Genomic DNA, 17861 nt, shown 5'->3' on the forward strand with positions numbered 1-17861 from the left:
ACAGTTGGCTGCTGTTTTTCCTGTTAGATTACATTGTCAGTGATTACCTTCACTGAGAAACCCAACTGCTGAATTATGGCACAGATTCCAGACCAAACCTTTAAGACAGCAACATGGCATCACAACATGTGCTATTCTAGTATAAAACCATTTTAGTCGCTGTCTCTCTAATGGAGTCAGTTTAGACAGATGGCTGTATCTTTATAATGTACAACGCCACCAGAGAGTTCAGAACGCAAGACCAAGTGTGTAGGCCTGTGTAGGCATATGGGTCAGTGCAATGATGGGAGTGAAGGTATACCTTATTAGAATAAGATGTCAGCATCTGTTATTACTCATGGTCTCACTGACTTCAGCTTTGATCCTTTGTGATCCTGGATCATATGGAGAGTTACTTCTACCATTATTTCAGCATTTATAGGGACACTCATGTCTTTAAGCACCTTAGTCCATCTGGTGAGGTCAATACAACGTGTCTAGCATGAAAGTCTGGGGTGGTAGATTTGACACTGACCACCACCAGCTATGATCTCATCCCAGATTATGTGCACAGAACTACTTTACGGGAACATCATTCTTGGAGTCTCAATTTTCTTGCCTCACACAATCTCCTTGCACCACTTCTGAAAACCTTGTGGCCTTTCTCATTACAAACTCTCTGGGTGATACTGCTGGTTCTGCCACTGTAATTTTGTTTCTAGGTTTAAATCTCTTTCTATATCACTCTCATCCTGCTGTATCCTCTAGCTGGGGAATTCTTTTATCTACTGCAGTTAAATGTAATCCTGTCCTCACTAGGTTAAAAGCTCTTTTGTCAAACTTGAATGCCTAATCTGTGTCATAGGAACAAACAGTAAGCTGTTCAGCCTCCCTATTTTACTCCATTAGCTTTCATTTCCTCTTCAAAGTTTGGGAGAAGATTTGTAGCTCGGGTGCTCATTGTCATGGTTCTGTTCGCTGAGCTGGGAATTTGTGTTGCAGGCATTTCGTCCTCTGTCTAGGTGACATCCTCAGTGCTTGGGAGCCTCCTGCGAAGCGCTTCTGTAATCTTTCCTCCGGCATTTATAGTGGTTTGAATCTGCCGCTTCCGGTTGTCAGTTCCAGCTGTCCGTTGCAGTGGTTGGTATATTGGGTCCAGGTCGATGTGCTTATTGATTGAATCTGTGGATGAGTGCCATGTCTCTAGGAATTCCCTGGCTGTTCTCTGTTTGGCTTGTCCTATAGTAGTAGTGTTGTCCCAGTCGAATTCATGTTGCTTGTCATCTGTGTGTGGCTACTAAGGATGGTAGGTCGTGTCGTTTCGTGGCTAGTTGGTGCAGATTTCCTCTGCATCTCAACACCATCTGCTGACCTTCATTCACGTTCTTATTTTTATTTGTGAAATATCTATCAAACTCAGTCTTTAAATTTTAATTGACCCAAATTTTGGGGGACAGTAGTTATGAATGTGCATCAATGAGTTGCTGCAGGAATGCTGCACTGTCAAAAGTATAAAACATTAAATCAAGGTGTTTATGAAACAATAGTAAAGTTTTCCCAACTCCCTTCCCCTAAGTCCCCATATTGCAGATTATAACATTGAGTGATTTTTCACAGGACCACTCTTTGTGCAAACGTTGTTGTGTTGCTTTATAGAACAATAATCATTCTGCTCCAGTAAACAATTCTCAATTCATTTTACACATTATCCTTTAGGATTTATAACAAACAAATGCCAATCTTGTCTTCTTAAGGATAGGATATTTAAAAAGTGAAAACTTAGGAAGTTTCTCAACAACAACTGAATAATGCCAGAGCTTAGATTTTAACATTTCTGGCTACTTTTTCCATTATGTTGGTTAAGGATGTGGATGTCACAATGCAGCAAAATGAAGGCGTCTGACAACATCTATTGAAAATGTTACTTACAGTAGTAAGCAGGCATTCGAATGTTAGTGATGCCCTCTGCTGTGTATTATCGTACATGACGACTGAAATGTGGAAATGGCAGGAATCTCTTTGGAGCAGATTCTGGATGGAGGTCAAGAGTACATTTTGCATTGTGAATAAACAGCAATGTTGTAATTAATAACATTTACATTAGCAAAGGTTACAAAGCCATGCTGAGAATAACATGATGTCTGTATTAGCACTCCATGGGGTCAACTGACATATTGAAAAAGAGAATCAGTGCAAGGGGGGGAATTTTAAAATTCCAATTTGGAGGCAAGCATTTTCATGAAAACTGTCAGCGTAAGGTATAATCCACAATGGTGACCAGATTTACAGAAGAGCTCTACTTTGCTTATTTTTAATCAGGTGAACAGCATTTGTCTATTGCTTATGGTTTTAATTGACAAGTATCATCATAGCTCACCATGTCATCAAGGTTCCTCAGTTTACTTATCCCCTTGCACCACCCTGCAGATTTGCATTCCATGCAATACCATCCTGAGAATCCCCTAACCCTAACCCAAACAAGCAGACAAAACATGTCCAGAAACCCTAGCCATTCTCCCCTACATCAAAGACGTCTCGAAAATGACTGCCAGACCCCCTTGGCATCACGGTAACCCACAAACCCCACCAACACACTTAAACAGCAGCTAATGAACTTGAAAGACCCTGTATAGACAATGAGCAAAACATGAGTCTTTGTAATGTCATTTACAAAATATCGTAACAAACAAATATCACAAGAACCGTAACAAACACTACATTGGACAAACAGGCAGAAAACTAGCCACCAGGTTACATGAACACCAAGTAGCCATAAAAAGACATGACTGTCCTTCACTAGTATCCTCACATACAAATGAGGAAGGACACCACTTCGACTGGGATAACACATCCATCCTAGGACAAGCCAAACAAAAACACGCATGAAAATTCCTAGAAGCATGGCATTCCAACCAGAACTCCATCAACAAACACATCGAGTTAGACCCCATCTACCACCCCCTGAGAAAATGAACAGGAAGTGACTTCACCACTGGAAATGACATCACCGCAGAAATGACATCACCAACTCAAACATATAAATAGAAAGCAGGAATTATCAGCAGTACTTCGCCTGAGGCCCACTGAAGATGTTACCTAGTAGGGTGACGAAATGTCTGGAAATGTACCTTCCAGCTCAGCAAGCAAACCTACATCCAAAACCTCAACCCGAGCTACAAATCTTCTCAAAACTCGCTAAGCCCCTATCTGTAAAAGCAAATTCTTTCATTGGCGGCCAATGTGACAATGGAAAATGGCTGTGGTTTTGGGGGTCTCAGAATATCTCTGCACAGAAACAGAAAGCTAGCACCTGGCGCAGCAGGTAACCAGGAAGGCTAATGGAATGTTGGCCCTTATTTCAAGGGGATTACAGGATAAGAGGAGGGAAGTCTTACTGTAACTATTCCAGGTGCTGGTGAGGCCATACATGGAGTACTGAAAGCAGTTTTGGTCTCCTTAGGTCCACTAGATTAAGCCCTGGGATGGAGGGATTGTCTTATGAGCAAAGTTTAAACAGGTTGGGACTGTATTTACTGAGTTCAGAAGATTGAGAGATGATCTTAGTGAGACATATAAGATTCTGAAGGGGCTTGACAGGGTCAATACTGAGAGGATGTTTCCCCTCATGGGACAGTCTGGGACCAGAGGGTATAGACTCAGAATAAAGGGATGCCAATTTAAGACTGAGATGAGGAGGAATTTTTTTCTCAGAGAGTGGTGAGTCTTTAGAACTCCTTGCCCTAGAGAGCTGTGGGGGCACAGTCCTTGGGCATACTTAAGGCTGAGATAGATAGATTTGTGGTCAGTTGGGGAATCAAAGGTTAAAGGGAAAAGCCAGAAAAGTGGATGTGAGGAATGTCGAGTCAGCCATGATCCTCTTGAGGGGTGGGGCAGGCTCAAGGGGCTGAACAGCCTGCTCCTGTTACTATTTCCTGTGGTCTTATGGTCTGCAGGTGTGCCCTAGGCCCAACAATCTTCAGCTGCTTTATCAATGACCTTTCTTCTATCAGAAAGAGGGCTGTTTGTAAATGATCATGCACTACTCAACTTACTTCACAGGATCTCATATAATGAAGCAGCCTGCATGCAGCAATGTTATAGAGGACCTGGTGGGACTGGGGTGGACAAAGTTAAAAATCACACAACACCAGGTTACAGTCCAACAGGTTTGTTTGGAATTACTCTGAAAGCCAGTACTTCCAAATATACCTGTTGGACTATAACTGGTGTTAGGTGATTTTGAACTGAATGAAGCAAGACATACTAAAAATCTTGCCTGATTTGTGAGAATTTATTCCAATTAAGTACCAGATCTTGAACATGACCAAAAGTGAAAGCCTAGTCAACTCCCAACTATTGAAATTCCACATCAGTATCTTGAGGTGTGGGTATGGTTCACCATTGACAAGAAACTCAACTGGCCCGGCCATATAAATGTCACAGCAGGTCAAAGGCTAGGTATCCGCAGCAAATGGCACATCTCCAGCTTTCTCAGTGCCTCTTCAAGATCTGCATGTCACTTTGTGAAGCATGGTGCAGATGCAACAACACTCAGGATGCCTGGTATAATCCAGTCCATTTGGTTGATACTTCACACTCTTGGCCAAATGTCCAGCACCTTCACGATGGATATACAATGGCTGCAGTGCATTCTGTCCATGGGGCGTGCTTTTGGAATACTGTTGTTTATTTCTGGTCACCCTGCTACAGGAAGGTTGGATAGGCTGGGACATTTTCACAGGAGGTTGAGGAGTTACCTTATTGAGGTTTATAAAATCATGAGGGGCATAGATAAGGTGAAAAGCAGGGGTATTTTATCCAGGATGCACAAGTTTAAAACAAGGGGGCAAACTTTTAAGGTGAGAGGAGAAAGATTTTAAAAGAATTTGAGGGACAGCATTTTTACACAGAGGTCAGGTTGCATCCGAGGAGCAGGGGAGTCGATGTTTTGGGCATAAGCCCTTCATCAGGACACATTCCTGATGAAGGGCTTATGCCCGAAACGTCAACTCTCCTGCTTGTCAGATGGTGCCTGACCTGCTGTACTTTTCCAATGCTACACTTTTCGACTCTGATCTTCAGCATCTGCAGTCCTCACTTTCTCCTTCCAGAGGAAGTGATTGATGCAGGTACAGTTGTTACATTTAGAAGACATTTGGACAGGTGCATGGAGAGGAAAGGTTTAGAGGGATATGGGCCAAATGCAGGCAAATGGGACTAGTTTAGTTTGGCAAACCTGGTCAGCATGGACCAGATGCACCGCAGGGTATGTTTCCATGCTCTATGACTCTATATACAATATCCACACCATTTCCAAATGCGTGTCCACGTACCAAGTCACATACCATCCTGCCTTCCTTACTAGAGAGACTTGCATTTATATAGCACTTTTCAGATATCTCAAAGTGCTTTACAGCTAACAAAATGTAGAAATTATTGTGCTATATGAAATGCAGTTTACTGCTAGCTCCCACAAGTAATAATAAGGACCAGCCAGTCTTTTTTATGATGTTGATTGAAGGATAATTATGACACCTCCAACAGTGCAGCACAGAGGGAGCAATGAAGCGTTATCCTTGGGTTTTGAGCTTACGTCCAAATGTAGGAATTGAATTTAGAACCTTGCAATTCTGAGGCAAGCATGGTAACCAACTGAGCCAAGGCTACAACACCAACCTGATGGAAATGTTGGAGCACTTTTACCACACAATCCGCAGAATTTCAAGCAGAAGGCTTACAATCCCCTTTTGACAAGGTCAGAAATCACACACGACACCAGATTATAGTTCAACAGGTTTATTTGAAATCACAAGCTTTTGGAGTACTGCTCCTTTGTCAGGTGAATCCCATTTTAAGTTCAGCAAGGAATGAAGGATAAACTATAACACGAACCAAGAGTACAAAGTATAGACATATGGACATTTTCCTCTCAATCTCTATCTCTACTGCACCAGTATGAATGCTCATAATTCTCCAATGCTGAGAGAGTGTGTCAACTTAGTGTCACATTGCACCAAATCTAGAACTATCCCCATTGAGAGTGGATAAACTCCCTATTTCCTTCATATCACTTTCCTTGCTGTCAAATCAATAGATTCATTGCATCACTCTCAATTTTACTTATGATTAATAAAAGTCTTTTGAACATGAGTTCCTTGAAAATGGAGTTGCAAATAGACAGGGCAGTGAAGAAGGCTTTTGGCATCCTTGCCTTTATTAGTCAGTGCACTGAGTATAGGAGTTGGGAGGTCATGTTGCAGCTGTACAGAACATTGGTGAGGTCACTTCGAGAAAACTGTATTTATTTCCATCTCCCTTCTATAGGAAAGATGTTGTTAAACTTGCAAGTGTTCAGAAAATATTTACAAGGATGTTGCCAGGTTTGGAAGATTTGGGCTATAGGGAAAGGCTGAAAAATGTGTTGCTGGAAAAGCGCAGTAGGTCAGGCAGCATCCAAGGAGCAGGAGAATCGACGTTTCGGGCATAAGCCCTTCTTCAGGATTCCTGAAGAAGGGCTTATGCCCGAAGCGTTGATTCTCCTGCTCCTTGGATGCTGCCTGACCTGCTGCGCTTTTCCAGCAACACATTTTTCAGCTGTGATCTCCAGTATCTGCAGTCCTTACTTTCTCCTACAGGGAAAGGCTGAATAGGATGGGGCTATTTTCCCTGGAGCATCGGAGGCTGATGGGTGACCTTACAGAGTTTTATAAAATCATGACAGGCATGGAGAGGGTGAATAGCTAACATCTTTTCCCCAGGGTTGGGGGAGTCCAAAACTAGAGGGCATTGGTTTAAGGTGAGAGTGGAAAGAATCAAAAAGGACATGAGGGGTGACTAGAGGGTGGTGGGTGCATGGAATGAGCTGCCAGAGGAAGTGGTGGAGGCTCGTACAATTACGACATTTAAAAGGTGCCTGGATGGGTATATGAATAGGAAGGGTTTAGAGGTCTGTGGGCCAAGTGCTGGCAAATGGGACTAGATTAATTTCAGATATCTGATCAATGTGGGCAAGTTGGTCCAAAGGGTCTGTTTCCATGCTGTATGTCTCTTATGACTCTATGATGTGCTTTGGGATGGTCTGAGGTTGTGAAAGGGGCTACAGTGATGGAAATTTCAGAGAATTACAGCATGGAAAGAAATCCTGTCACCCATTATTCCCACATTGGTCATCAATCACTAGGGGAGAAAGGTTTCTTCCTAGTTACTTTGTCTACATCCCTTGTGATGTGGAGGTGCTGGTGTTGGACTGGGGTGGACAAAGTTAAAAATCACATAGCACCAGGTTATAGTCCAACAGGTTTATTTGGAAGCACTAGCTTTCGGAGCACTGCTCCTTCATCAGGTAGCTGTGGAGCAGCATCATAAGACACAGAATGTATAGCAAAAGATCACAATATCATGCGTGCAACTGATACAATATATTGAACAAACCTTAATACCTTAAAAACTAAACAACAATTGAGGCTTGTTCAACATATCGTATCAGTTGCATGCATGATGCTGTAATCTTTTGCTATAAATTCTGTGTCTTATGATCCTGCTCCAAAGCCACCTGATGAAGGAGCAGTGCTCCGAAAGCTAGTGCTTCCAAATAAACCTATTGGACTATCACCTGGTGTTATGTGATTTTTAACTTTTATACATCCCTCATAACTTTGTTTATCTCAATCAAGTCCCCTCTCAGCCTTCTCTCCGGGAAGGAAAACAATTCCGGTCTATCTAGTCTCTCTTCATAGCTGAAATGCTCCAGCCCAGGCAACAACCTGATGAATATCTTCAGCAATCTCTCCAGTGCAATCACATCCTTCCTAGGTGGTTTTGCAATTGAAAGTATATTGGGTTGGTACAAGACATTGGAAAGACCAAATCCATGGTCTTCAAACTTTAATCTTGTCACCAATTCCATCCTTCTCCCCAGCTGCTGAGTTGCATGTACATCCATTGTGAAACCATCTACCTCCACCTGATGTTAAACACACTGGCCTATATATCCTTGGTTTATCACTACCACTCTTCTTGAATAATAGTATCACATTAGCTGTCCTCCAGTCCTCTGGCACCTCTTTTGTAACCAGAGCGAATATGAAAATTAATGTCAGAGCCTCTGCAACTTTCCTTCCATGCCTATTACAGCAGCTCCTCAGCCACTCAGTTGCAAACTTTCTTTCTCCAGCTACTGTAAGCTTCAGCTATTCCAAAACTGTACTCCATACAATCGATCTCGCACCATGGCCCATTCATTCATCATTCTGATTTGGAGGAGCCGGTGTTGGACTGGGATGGACAAAGTTAAAAATCACACAACACCAGGTTATAGTCCAACAGGTTTATTTGGAAGCACTAGCTTTCGGAACACTGCTCCTTCATCAGTTGGTGGTGGAGTATAAGATCATAAGACACAGAATTTATAGCAAAAGTGTCATGCAACTAAAATGATATATTGAACAAACCTGGATTATTGTTAAGTCTTTCATCTTTTAGAATGGGTTGCGGGTTTTGGTTCAGTAATATGTAAATCCCAGGACTTCTTTTAAGTCACATTCTCAAGATAACTTTTAGAACAAAAGGTGACATTTCAACTCAGACAATGCATTAAAGATATGAAGTCAGAGTCTGTCTGTATCCTAATCTTGAGTCAGACTGCTTCTATTTCCAAAGTGGAATTTACAAAATAATACATGTATTGACTGCCTGCATTGACTTCCTGCAGATTGTGCATTTTTGAGCAAAATAGAATATATCTGCAAATATAATTATGCAAATACAAATTCAACCCTTAGACCTATATGTATGTGTGCGTGCATGAGAGAGTGAGAGAGAGAAAGAGAGTGTGTGCTTGTGAGTGTTTGCGTGTGAGTGTGAGTGCATGTGAGAGTGTGTGTGTTTGCGTGTGTGAAAACTTGGTAAAGTGTGCACGTGAGTGTGATGGAGTTTGGGTGAGAGGGTTTGGGTGTGGGGGGGGTGTATACGTGTGTGTATGAGAGACAGCGTGTCTATGAGAGAGGGTCTGCGTGAATGTGTGAGTATGTAAGAGTGTATGTGTGTTTGTGTGTAGTGCAGTGCGGTCACCTGTAGTGTGCCATGAACCCAAGGTTCTGGTTGAAGCTATCCTCATGGACACTGAACTTGGCTATCAGCCTCTGCTCGGCCACTTTGCATCATTGCCTATACCAAAGTCCGCCTTAAAAATCAAATCTCACATTTAAATCTATCCAGAGTTTTATTCTTCCATGTGTCTGATCTTCCTTGAGACTGAACCACATCCCTGCTATTCTCTATTCTCCTGAGTCTAGCTTTTGCTACATCTCCCTCTCTTTATCCCCACTGAAGATCGTCATATCTTCGGTCATTTAAGCTCCAGGGCTTAGAAATTATTTCGGTATGCCTCTGCCCTCCATCAAATTCTTCATTAAATCTCAGCTCTTTGTTCAAAATTCCAGCCACACACCCTAAGCTCCTTTCTTCCAAGTGTTGAGTTTTGTGTCTGATTTCCACATAAGTGCATGTTTATCTACAGTAATTGCTTCTTTCTCAAACTACTTGTGTAAATAGGATATTTGACACAGAAGAAGGCCATTCAGTCCAATAAGTTTAGACTGGCAGTGATGCTCCACCTACTTATATGGTTGTACCACAGTTGGGGAAGAGTGTCCAGTTTTGGTTTCAGAAAGATGGAAAGCAGAGGACGATACCAGACTGCTAATTCCTTTAGTAGCCCTGTGTTAGGAGAGTTGGCAGCGAGCAAGAGTGTTCAAATTTACCCAAGTCCTCCCCATATATCAAGTGACCTCAACCTGCTATAGACTTTGTCCATTACTTTGCAAGATTTCAAGGCCATATCAGTCAGTCTCTCAAAAGTGGTAGGAATTGGTCATGTCACACAACATAAGAAATGCTTCACCATTTTTCTTCCTCCAAATCAGAAATGAGTCTGCCATGGAAATCGAGCAGAAAATGGAAAAGAACGTACAAAAATGAGTTCTTTCCATCAGAGGTGGTGACAGACGTGGAAATCCTTCGTCAGTAATCAGGTCATGCACAATCAAGCATAAACAGCCTCGTACTGACACACATTTTACTGAGGATTTAATTTTCTTTTGCGTGTAAGATGCAGGTGAAATGCATCTTTTCTAAAAATGTCAGAGCTGCAACTTGCATTTCAATTAAAATCAATAGTTCACAGTGTGCTCACACTGAGTGAGAGGATAAAATTTTTAACAAGTAATACACAATGCATTACAATGTATTCTAATCTAGATGATTACCGTGAGGGGCCTGGTTAGTTGACGAGACTGTTTGTACAGGGAGTTCCTGATTTATAAATATCCAACTTGGGGTGGCATAGTGACTCAGAGGTTAGCACTGCTGCCTTACAGCACCAGGGTTCCAGGTTTGATTACAGCCTTGGGTGACTGTCTGTGTGGAGTTTGCACATTCTCCCCGTGTCTGAGTGGGTTTTCTCCGGGTGCTCCGGTTTCATCCCACAGTCACAAAGATGTGCAGGTGAATTGGCCATGCTAAATTGCCCATAGTGTTAGGTGCATCAGTCAGAGGGAAATGGGTCTGGGTGGGTTACTCTTCAGAGGGTCGGTGTGGACTGGTTGGGCTGAAGGTTCTATTTCCACACTGTAGGGAATCTAATCTAATCTTACAGAAGCTTGTACAAATGAACGCAATTTTACACAGCAGTGTATTTTTGAAGGTCTGATACAAAGCGTTCCTGTCCTGGATTGTGTTCTGACTTTCGTACAAAGTGACTTGTGAACGAACTCCAGAATGGAACCTGTTCGAAATCCGGAAACTGCCTGTGTATGGTTCAAAATAACATTAACAGTATGGGGGTGTGATTCCTGTCCTGGTTGAAGTAGCCTTTGGGCTTACCTCCTCAAACTTCAACATAGTAAAATCATAGCCAAAGCTATCCTCAAAAAATAAATAAAAACCTTTGAAAATATCACCTCCTGTGGCATTATCAAAATGACAATTGAAGGTAATATTACTTTCCGATGCACTAATTATGGCTGATTCCCATATTTCTTTCTCTTTCTCAATGGCTTCTCATTGCAATGTCTTTATCAAATTATTTAACTTTTTTGCAATTGCACTTGTTCCACACATTTTAAACACCTTTTCTCACCTCTGATCTCAGGCGTGTCACAGTTGGTAACACACTTCTTTCCAGTTCACAAAGTTCCTGGTATAAAACTGATCCTGTGACTGCGAGACTAAACTGAGTGTGGTGTGCACAGTGGAGGAACTGAGTGACCTGGGACTTATAATTCCCAAAGCTCGCCATCATTTAGAGTCATCCAGTCATAAAGTTGCACAGCATGGAAACAGACCCTTTAGGGCAACTTGTTGATATCCTAAATAAATCTAATCCCATTTGCCAGCATTTGGCCCATATCCCTCTAAACCCTTCTATTCATATACCCAACCAGATGCCTTTTAAGTGCTGTAATTGTACCAGCCTCCACCACTTCCTCTGGCAGCTCATTTCATTCACACACCAGTCTCTGCGTGAAAAAGATGCCCTTTAGGTCCCTTTTAAACCTTTCTCCTCTCACCTTAAACCTATGCCCTCTAGTTTTGGACTCCTCCACCACGGGAAATAAAGTTTGTCATAGTATCAAAGAATCTATACAGATTCAAAATCATGGGCGACATAGATAGGGTGAAAAGACAAAATCAATTCAAAATATTCTCGTGCATTACTGAGGGGTGTGCTGCGTTGTCGGAGATACCAGTTTCCAGCTCAGACATTAAACCAATGAGATGTCTTCCCCCTAAGATGGCACTAGTGTACTCACTTTGACAAACATCAGCAAGGAACTACATTTCTCCTTTACTTCTCCTTTACTCATTAATTTTTACCTTGTACTCCTCCTATTGCATCCTTATCTTTAACAAAGACTATATAAATAATGATGGTTAATTTTGGAAGTTTTGCAAAAGCTGAAGTACAATTTGCACCATGTGCAGATACTTATATCTGAAAACACTGTTTAAATTTGAACAAGATAACTGTGAAGTACTGCATTTTGGGAAAGCAAATCTTAGCAGGACTTATACACTTAATGGTAAGATCCTAGGGAATGTTGCTGAACAAAGAGACCTTGGAGTGCAGGTCCATAGCTCCTTGAAAGTGGAGTCACAGGTAGATAGGATAGTGAAGAAGGTGTTTGGTATGCTTTCCTTTATTGGTCAGAGTATTAAGTACAGGAGTTGGGAGATCATGTTGCAGTTGTACAGGACATTGGTTAGGCCACTGTTGGAATATTGCATGCAATTCTGGTCTCCTTCCTATCGGAAGGATGTTGTGAAACTTGAAAGGGTTCAGAAAGGGTTTACAAGGATGTTGCCAGAGTTGGAGGATTTGAGTGATAGAGAGAGATTGAATAGGCTGGGGCTGTTTTCCCTGGAGCGTCGGAAGCTATGGGGTGACCTTATAGAGGTTTATAAAATCATGAGGTGCATGTATAGGGTAAATAGGCAAAGTCTTATCCCTGGTGGTGGTAGTGGTGGAGGGGGGGAGCCCAGAACTAGAGGGTTTAGGGTGAGAGGGGAAAGATATAAAAGAGACCTAAGGGGCAACATTTTCACGCAGACGGTGGTACATGTATGCAATGAGCTGCCAGAGACAGTGGTGGAGGCTAGTACAATTGCAACATTTAAACAGCATCTGGATGGGTATATGAATAGGAAGAGTTTGGAGGGATATTGGGAGGGTGCTGACAGGTGGGACTAGATTAGGTTGGGATATCTGGTCAGCATGGAGCTGGACTGAAGGGTCTGTTTCCATGCTGTACATAGGCAGAAGTGGATACTGCAGATGCTGGAGATTAGAGTCAAGATTAGAGTGGTACAGGAAAAGCTCAGTAGGTTAGGCAGCATATGAGGAGCAGGAAAATCGACGTTTTGGGCAAAAGCCCTTCATCAGGAATCCATGCTGTACATCTCTATGACTCTATGACTCTAAGAGGCAAACTTTGCATGTAGAAGTGATAGCACAGTGATGGTGTCACTGAGCTAGTAATCCCAAATCCACAGGTTAATTCTCTGTGTTTGAATATTGCCATGGTAAGTGGCGGAATTTAAATTTAATAAACATTTGGCAATGTGTCTGGCCCAATCGCAACTGGTTTTGCAACAATCTATTTCTGCAGTGCCCCTTGCAGAAGGAAATCAGCCATCCTTACTGAGTCTGGCCTCCATGTGATTCTTGGCCCACGGCAATTTGGTTGACTCTTAACTGCTGTCTCAAATGGTAAATCTAGGGCAATTAGGTATGGGCAGTAAGTGCTGACTGAGTCAGCAATGGCCAATGAAATTTTAAAAAGTTCTCTATTTCAAGAATCTGACAGTGGGAGGTTAAAGCTCTTATTGATTACACAAGTCAGTCATAGAGTCACACAGCTTGGAAACAGAATCTTCAATTCAACCAGTCCATGCTGAACATAATCCCAAACTAAACTACTACCACCTGTCTGCTCCTGGTCCATGTCCCTCCAAACCTTTCCTACTCATGTATTCATCTAAATATCTTTTCAATGTTATAACTTATAACTGTGGCCACATCCACTACTTCCTCAGGAAGTTTATTCCACATGTGAACCACCGGCTCTGTAAAAAATTTGTCCCTCATGTATTTTAGTAATTTCTGTACCTCTCACCTTAAAAAATTGCCTCCTACTCTTGAAATCCCCCATCCTAAGGAAAAGTCAACCACCATTAACCCTACTGTACCCCTCCTGATTTTATAAACCACTATAAGGTCACCCCTCAACCTCGTCTGCTTAAGTGAAAATTGTCCCAGCCTATCCAGCCTTCCTTTATAACTCAAAGCTCCATATCTGGCAGCATCCTAGTAAAATCTCTTCTGAACCCTCTCTAGTTTAATCACATCCTTCCTATAACAGGGCAACCAGAATTAGACACAGTAATCCAAAAGAAGCCTCACCAATGTTCTCTGTAGCCTCCACGTGACATCTTAACTCTATACTCAAAGGACTGAGCAATGAAGCCAAGCTTGCGAAATGCTTTTTTAACCAACCTGTCTGTATGTGACACAAACTTCAAAGAATTAAGTCCCTGAAACCCTGAGTTCCTCTGTTCTACAACTCTACCCAAGGCCCTACCATTAATTGTACAGTCAACACAACAAAATTGGGAGGAGGTCAGCAAAATGCACTGAATTAGCCCACCTGAATTCACCAATGAAGACTCACACCATTACACTGGAGACATGATTTGCCTCTTGTTTAAATTTAAGGAATGCTTCAAGTAAAGCTATCTGCATAAGGTGCTAACATTATTTCAGCTTTTGCAGAACTGCAGGGCACTGGAATGTTGGCCTTATAAACTCAAGTTCTGGTTTAGGATTGAACCTATAACCTTCTGACTCAGAGATAAAGGTGCTACAAACCAGGCCACAACTGGCACTAAATATATAGTCCTAGAGATCTACAACACCAAAAAGGCTCTTCGGCCCATTGTGTTAATGCCTATCAAAAGCAACCACCTAACTATTCTAAGCCCATTTTCCAGCACTTGGCCCATAGCTTCGCATGCCTTGATGTCATGTATGATTAAAGATTTGAGTAAGCAAAGCTGTCATCTTTTCCTTGCTTCAAAAATCAAAGAAGATAATATTTTGATAAATGTGAGTTTCAGACTTTCCGTCTTATTTAAAGCATGTATCAGACATTAAGACATAAGTTTTCAATAGCCATTGTTGGCAGCCAAGGTTATTGTTAGAAGAAAGTTGTAAAATTACCTTGTGTAAATGTTCTCATAACTGAGAGTAGTTCAAAAAATTATCTTAAACAGCCTTCTTTCTCCAGTTGTCTGAATTCCTCAGAGATCTATCATGTTACATGTTAGTTTTTGCGCTGAAACACTCTGTGTTAACAGTAAATGCACAATTATTTTAAAATTGTTAGAACTGAAGAATTGTTTTCTAACCCATATGTTCTGTGACCCATGAGATTTCTCAGGTTTATCTCATTTCAGGGCTTCTTTTGAACAATTGCAGACTCATTCGCCATTTCATTCTGCTTTCAAATTTTCTCACAGTGATTCAATGCTTCTTTTATTACAGCTGCCAAATGATGCAATTATTAGCTGACGTTTAAGGATACTTGTTCATTTTGCAAATGCTAAATGTTATCGTTTAAGTCCTCCTTTTATTGCAGCAATAGACCCGCTGAAAGTGATTTTCACGTGACTACTTCCAGTGAATTGGAGACACAAGAAATGAACCTTATGGAAGTATTCAGGAGCCTACACTATTGGCCCGCATTTAACTAGAGTCAGCGAGGGGAGATCCAAGATGGCAGCGGTCTGAAAAGTCTGCTGTGTTTGGCTCTGTGCTATACCCCAGGCAAGGTGGATTTCTACCCACTTCCCCCATTAGCTATCCCTGAGAAATATTGTTTACACAAAGCAGTTGGAATACCTAGAACCTTTTAAATTAGGATCTGGAAGCTCTGGAGTCGAAATGAAGACAAGGGTAAAGGAGCGAAGGGATCGTAGCAGGCAGGGCACTCCCCTGTATCGGGCACACCTGCGGCTGCTGCTTCAACTCCCATGGCAGCGCCTTTGAGCTCGGTGGAGCAGCAACATCTACTCTTGGAGTTTGCAAAACTCCGAAAAAAAGTCGAAACAGCACTGGAGCCGATTTCTGCCATTCTGAAAAGGCATGAGCAGGCGATTCGGATGTTGGACCGACGTGTGGAAGCGGGCAGACAAAGGACCGCAGCCTCGGAGACCATGACAGAGATCACTGAGGGGTGGATCCAAACTCGGGAAGGCCAAGTTCAGGTCCTGCTGGACCAGGTTGACGACCTTGAGAATCTTGGAGCTGGAGATCAAGTCAGGCCAGGTGAGTATGGAGCGGGCCCATCGAATTGCGATGCGCAGATCCGGGTTGGAACGGCACCCCCGCGCAGTCCTAGTGTGACTCCAGTACTGTAAAGAAAAGCAGTTGATAATAGAAGACTGGGAAGGGATCCACAGGCCCTGATATATAAAGTTTCGAGAATGGTATCTTTCAAGTTTTTTCTGGACCATAATTAAGAAGAGGAAATCTTTTGATGATGTTAAGAAAAAAGAGAAGAGACTTGAATATTCAATTTTCTCTGAGGTACCTGGCAGTATTGCGTTTTAATCATGGTGGATCTGTTTATAGTTTCAACTCAGCAGAAAAGGCAAAAGAATTTATGAACATTCTGAAATAACTGAATTGGGCTGAGTGGGGAAGAGAAAAAGATATTTGCAGACAATAAGCCACAGAGTCATAGAAATGTGCAGTATGGAAACACACCTTTCGGTCCAACCCGTCCATGCCTACCAAATATCCCAACTTAATCTAGTCCTATTGTCAGTAATTGGCCCATATCCCTCCAAACTCTTCCTATTCATATACCCATCCAGATGCCTTTTGAATGTTGCAATTGTACCAGCCTCCACCACTTTCTCTGGCAGCTCATTGCATACATGTATCACCCTCTGTGTGAAAAGGTTGCCCCTTAGGTCCCTTTTATATCTTTCCCCTCTCACTCTAAACCTATGGCCTCTAGTTCTGGACTCCCCCACCCCAGAGAAAAGGCTTTGTCTATTTATCCTATCCATGCCCTTCATGATTTTATAAACCTCTATGAGGTCACCCCTCAGCCTCCAACGCTCCAGGGAAAACAGCCCCAGCCTGTTCAGCCTCTCCCTATAGCTCAAATCCTGGCAACATCCTTGTAAATCTTTTCTGAACCCTTTCAAGTTTCACAACATCTTTCTGATAGGAAGGAGACCAGAATTGCATGCAATATTCCAACAGTGGCCTAACCAATGTCCTGTACAACCACAACATAACCTCCCAACACCTGTACTCAATACCCTAACCAATAAAGGAAAGCATGCCAAACACCTTCTTCACTATCCTATCTACCTGTGACTCCACTTTCAAGGAGCTATGAACCTGCACTCCAAGGTCTCTTTGCTCAGCAACACTTCCTAGGACCTTACCATTAAGTGTATAAGTCCTGCTAAAATTTTCTTTCCTAAAATGCAGCACCTCGCATTTATCTGAATTAAACTCCATCTGCCACTTCTCAGCCCATTGGCCCATCTGGTCAAGATCCTGTTATAACCTGAGGTAACTCTCTTCACTGTCCACTACACCTCCAATTTCGGTGTCATCTGCAAACTTACTAACTGTACCTCTTATGCTCTCATCCAAATCATTTATGTAAATGACAAAAAGTAGATGACCCAGCACCGATCCTTGTGGCACTCCATTGGTCACACACCTCCAGTCTGAAAAACAGCCCTCCACCACCACCCTCTGTCTTCTACCTTTGAGCCAGTTCTATATCCAAATGGCTAGTTCTCTCTGTATTCCATGAGATCTAACCTTGCTAATCAGTCTCCTATGGGGAACCTTGTCGAACGCCTTACTGAAGTCCATATAGATCACATCTACCGCTCTGCCCTCATCAATCCTCATTGTTACTTCCTCAAAAAACTCAATCAAGTTTGTGAGACATGATATCTCACATACAAAGTCATGTTGACTATCCCAAATCAGTCCTTGCCTTTCCAAATACATGTACATCCTGTCCCTCAGGATTCCCTCCAACAACTTGCCCGCCATCGACGTCAGGCTCACTGGTCTACAGTTCCCTGGCTTGTCCTTACCACCTTTCTTAAACAGTGGCACCACGTTAACCAACCTCCAGTCTTCCAGCACCTCACATGTGACTATCAATGATACAAATATCTCAGCAAGAGGCCCAGCAATCACTTCTCTAGCTTCCCACAGAGTTCTCGGGTACACCTGATCAGGTCCTGGGGACTTATCCACCTTCACCCATTTCAAGACATCCAGC

General features: G+C 42.4%; 1 protein-coding gene across 1 annotated transcript in view; it reads right to left on the reverse strand.

Annotated features, from left to right (window-relative positions):
- Positions 1–1931: 1931 nt before the first annotated feature.
- mkks (MKKS centrosomal shuttling protein) overlaps positions 1932–17861 on the reverse strand; it is a 54064-nt gene continuing 38134 nt past the window's right edge. Inside the window, exon 5 of the mRNA XM_072581500.1 lies at positions 1932–2010. Within this exon, the coding sequence (XP_072437601.1) occupies positions 1955–2010 (56 nt within the window). The 3' untranslated portion in view covers positions 1932–1954. The remainder of the gene's footprint in view (positions 2011–17861) is intronic.

This window comes from Chiloscyllium punctatum, chromosome 11 (genome assembly GCF_047496795.1).
Source record: "Chiloscyllium punctatum isolate Juve2018m chromosome 11, sChiPun1.3, whole genome shotgun sequence".
NCBI lineage: Eukaryota > Metazoa > Chordata > Chondrichthyes > Orectolobiformes > Hemiscylliidae > Chiloscyllium > Chiloscyllium punctatum.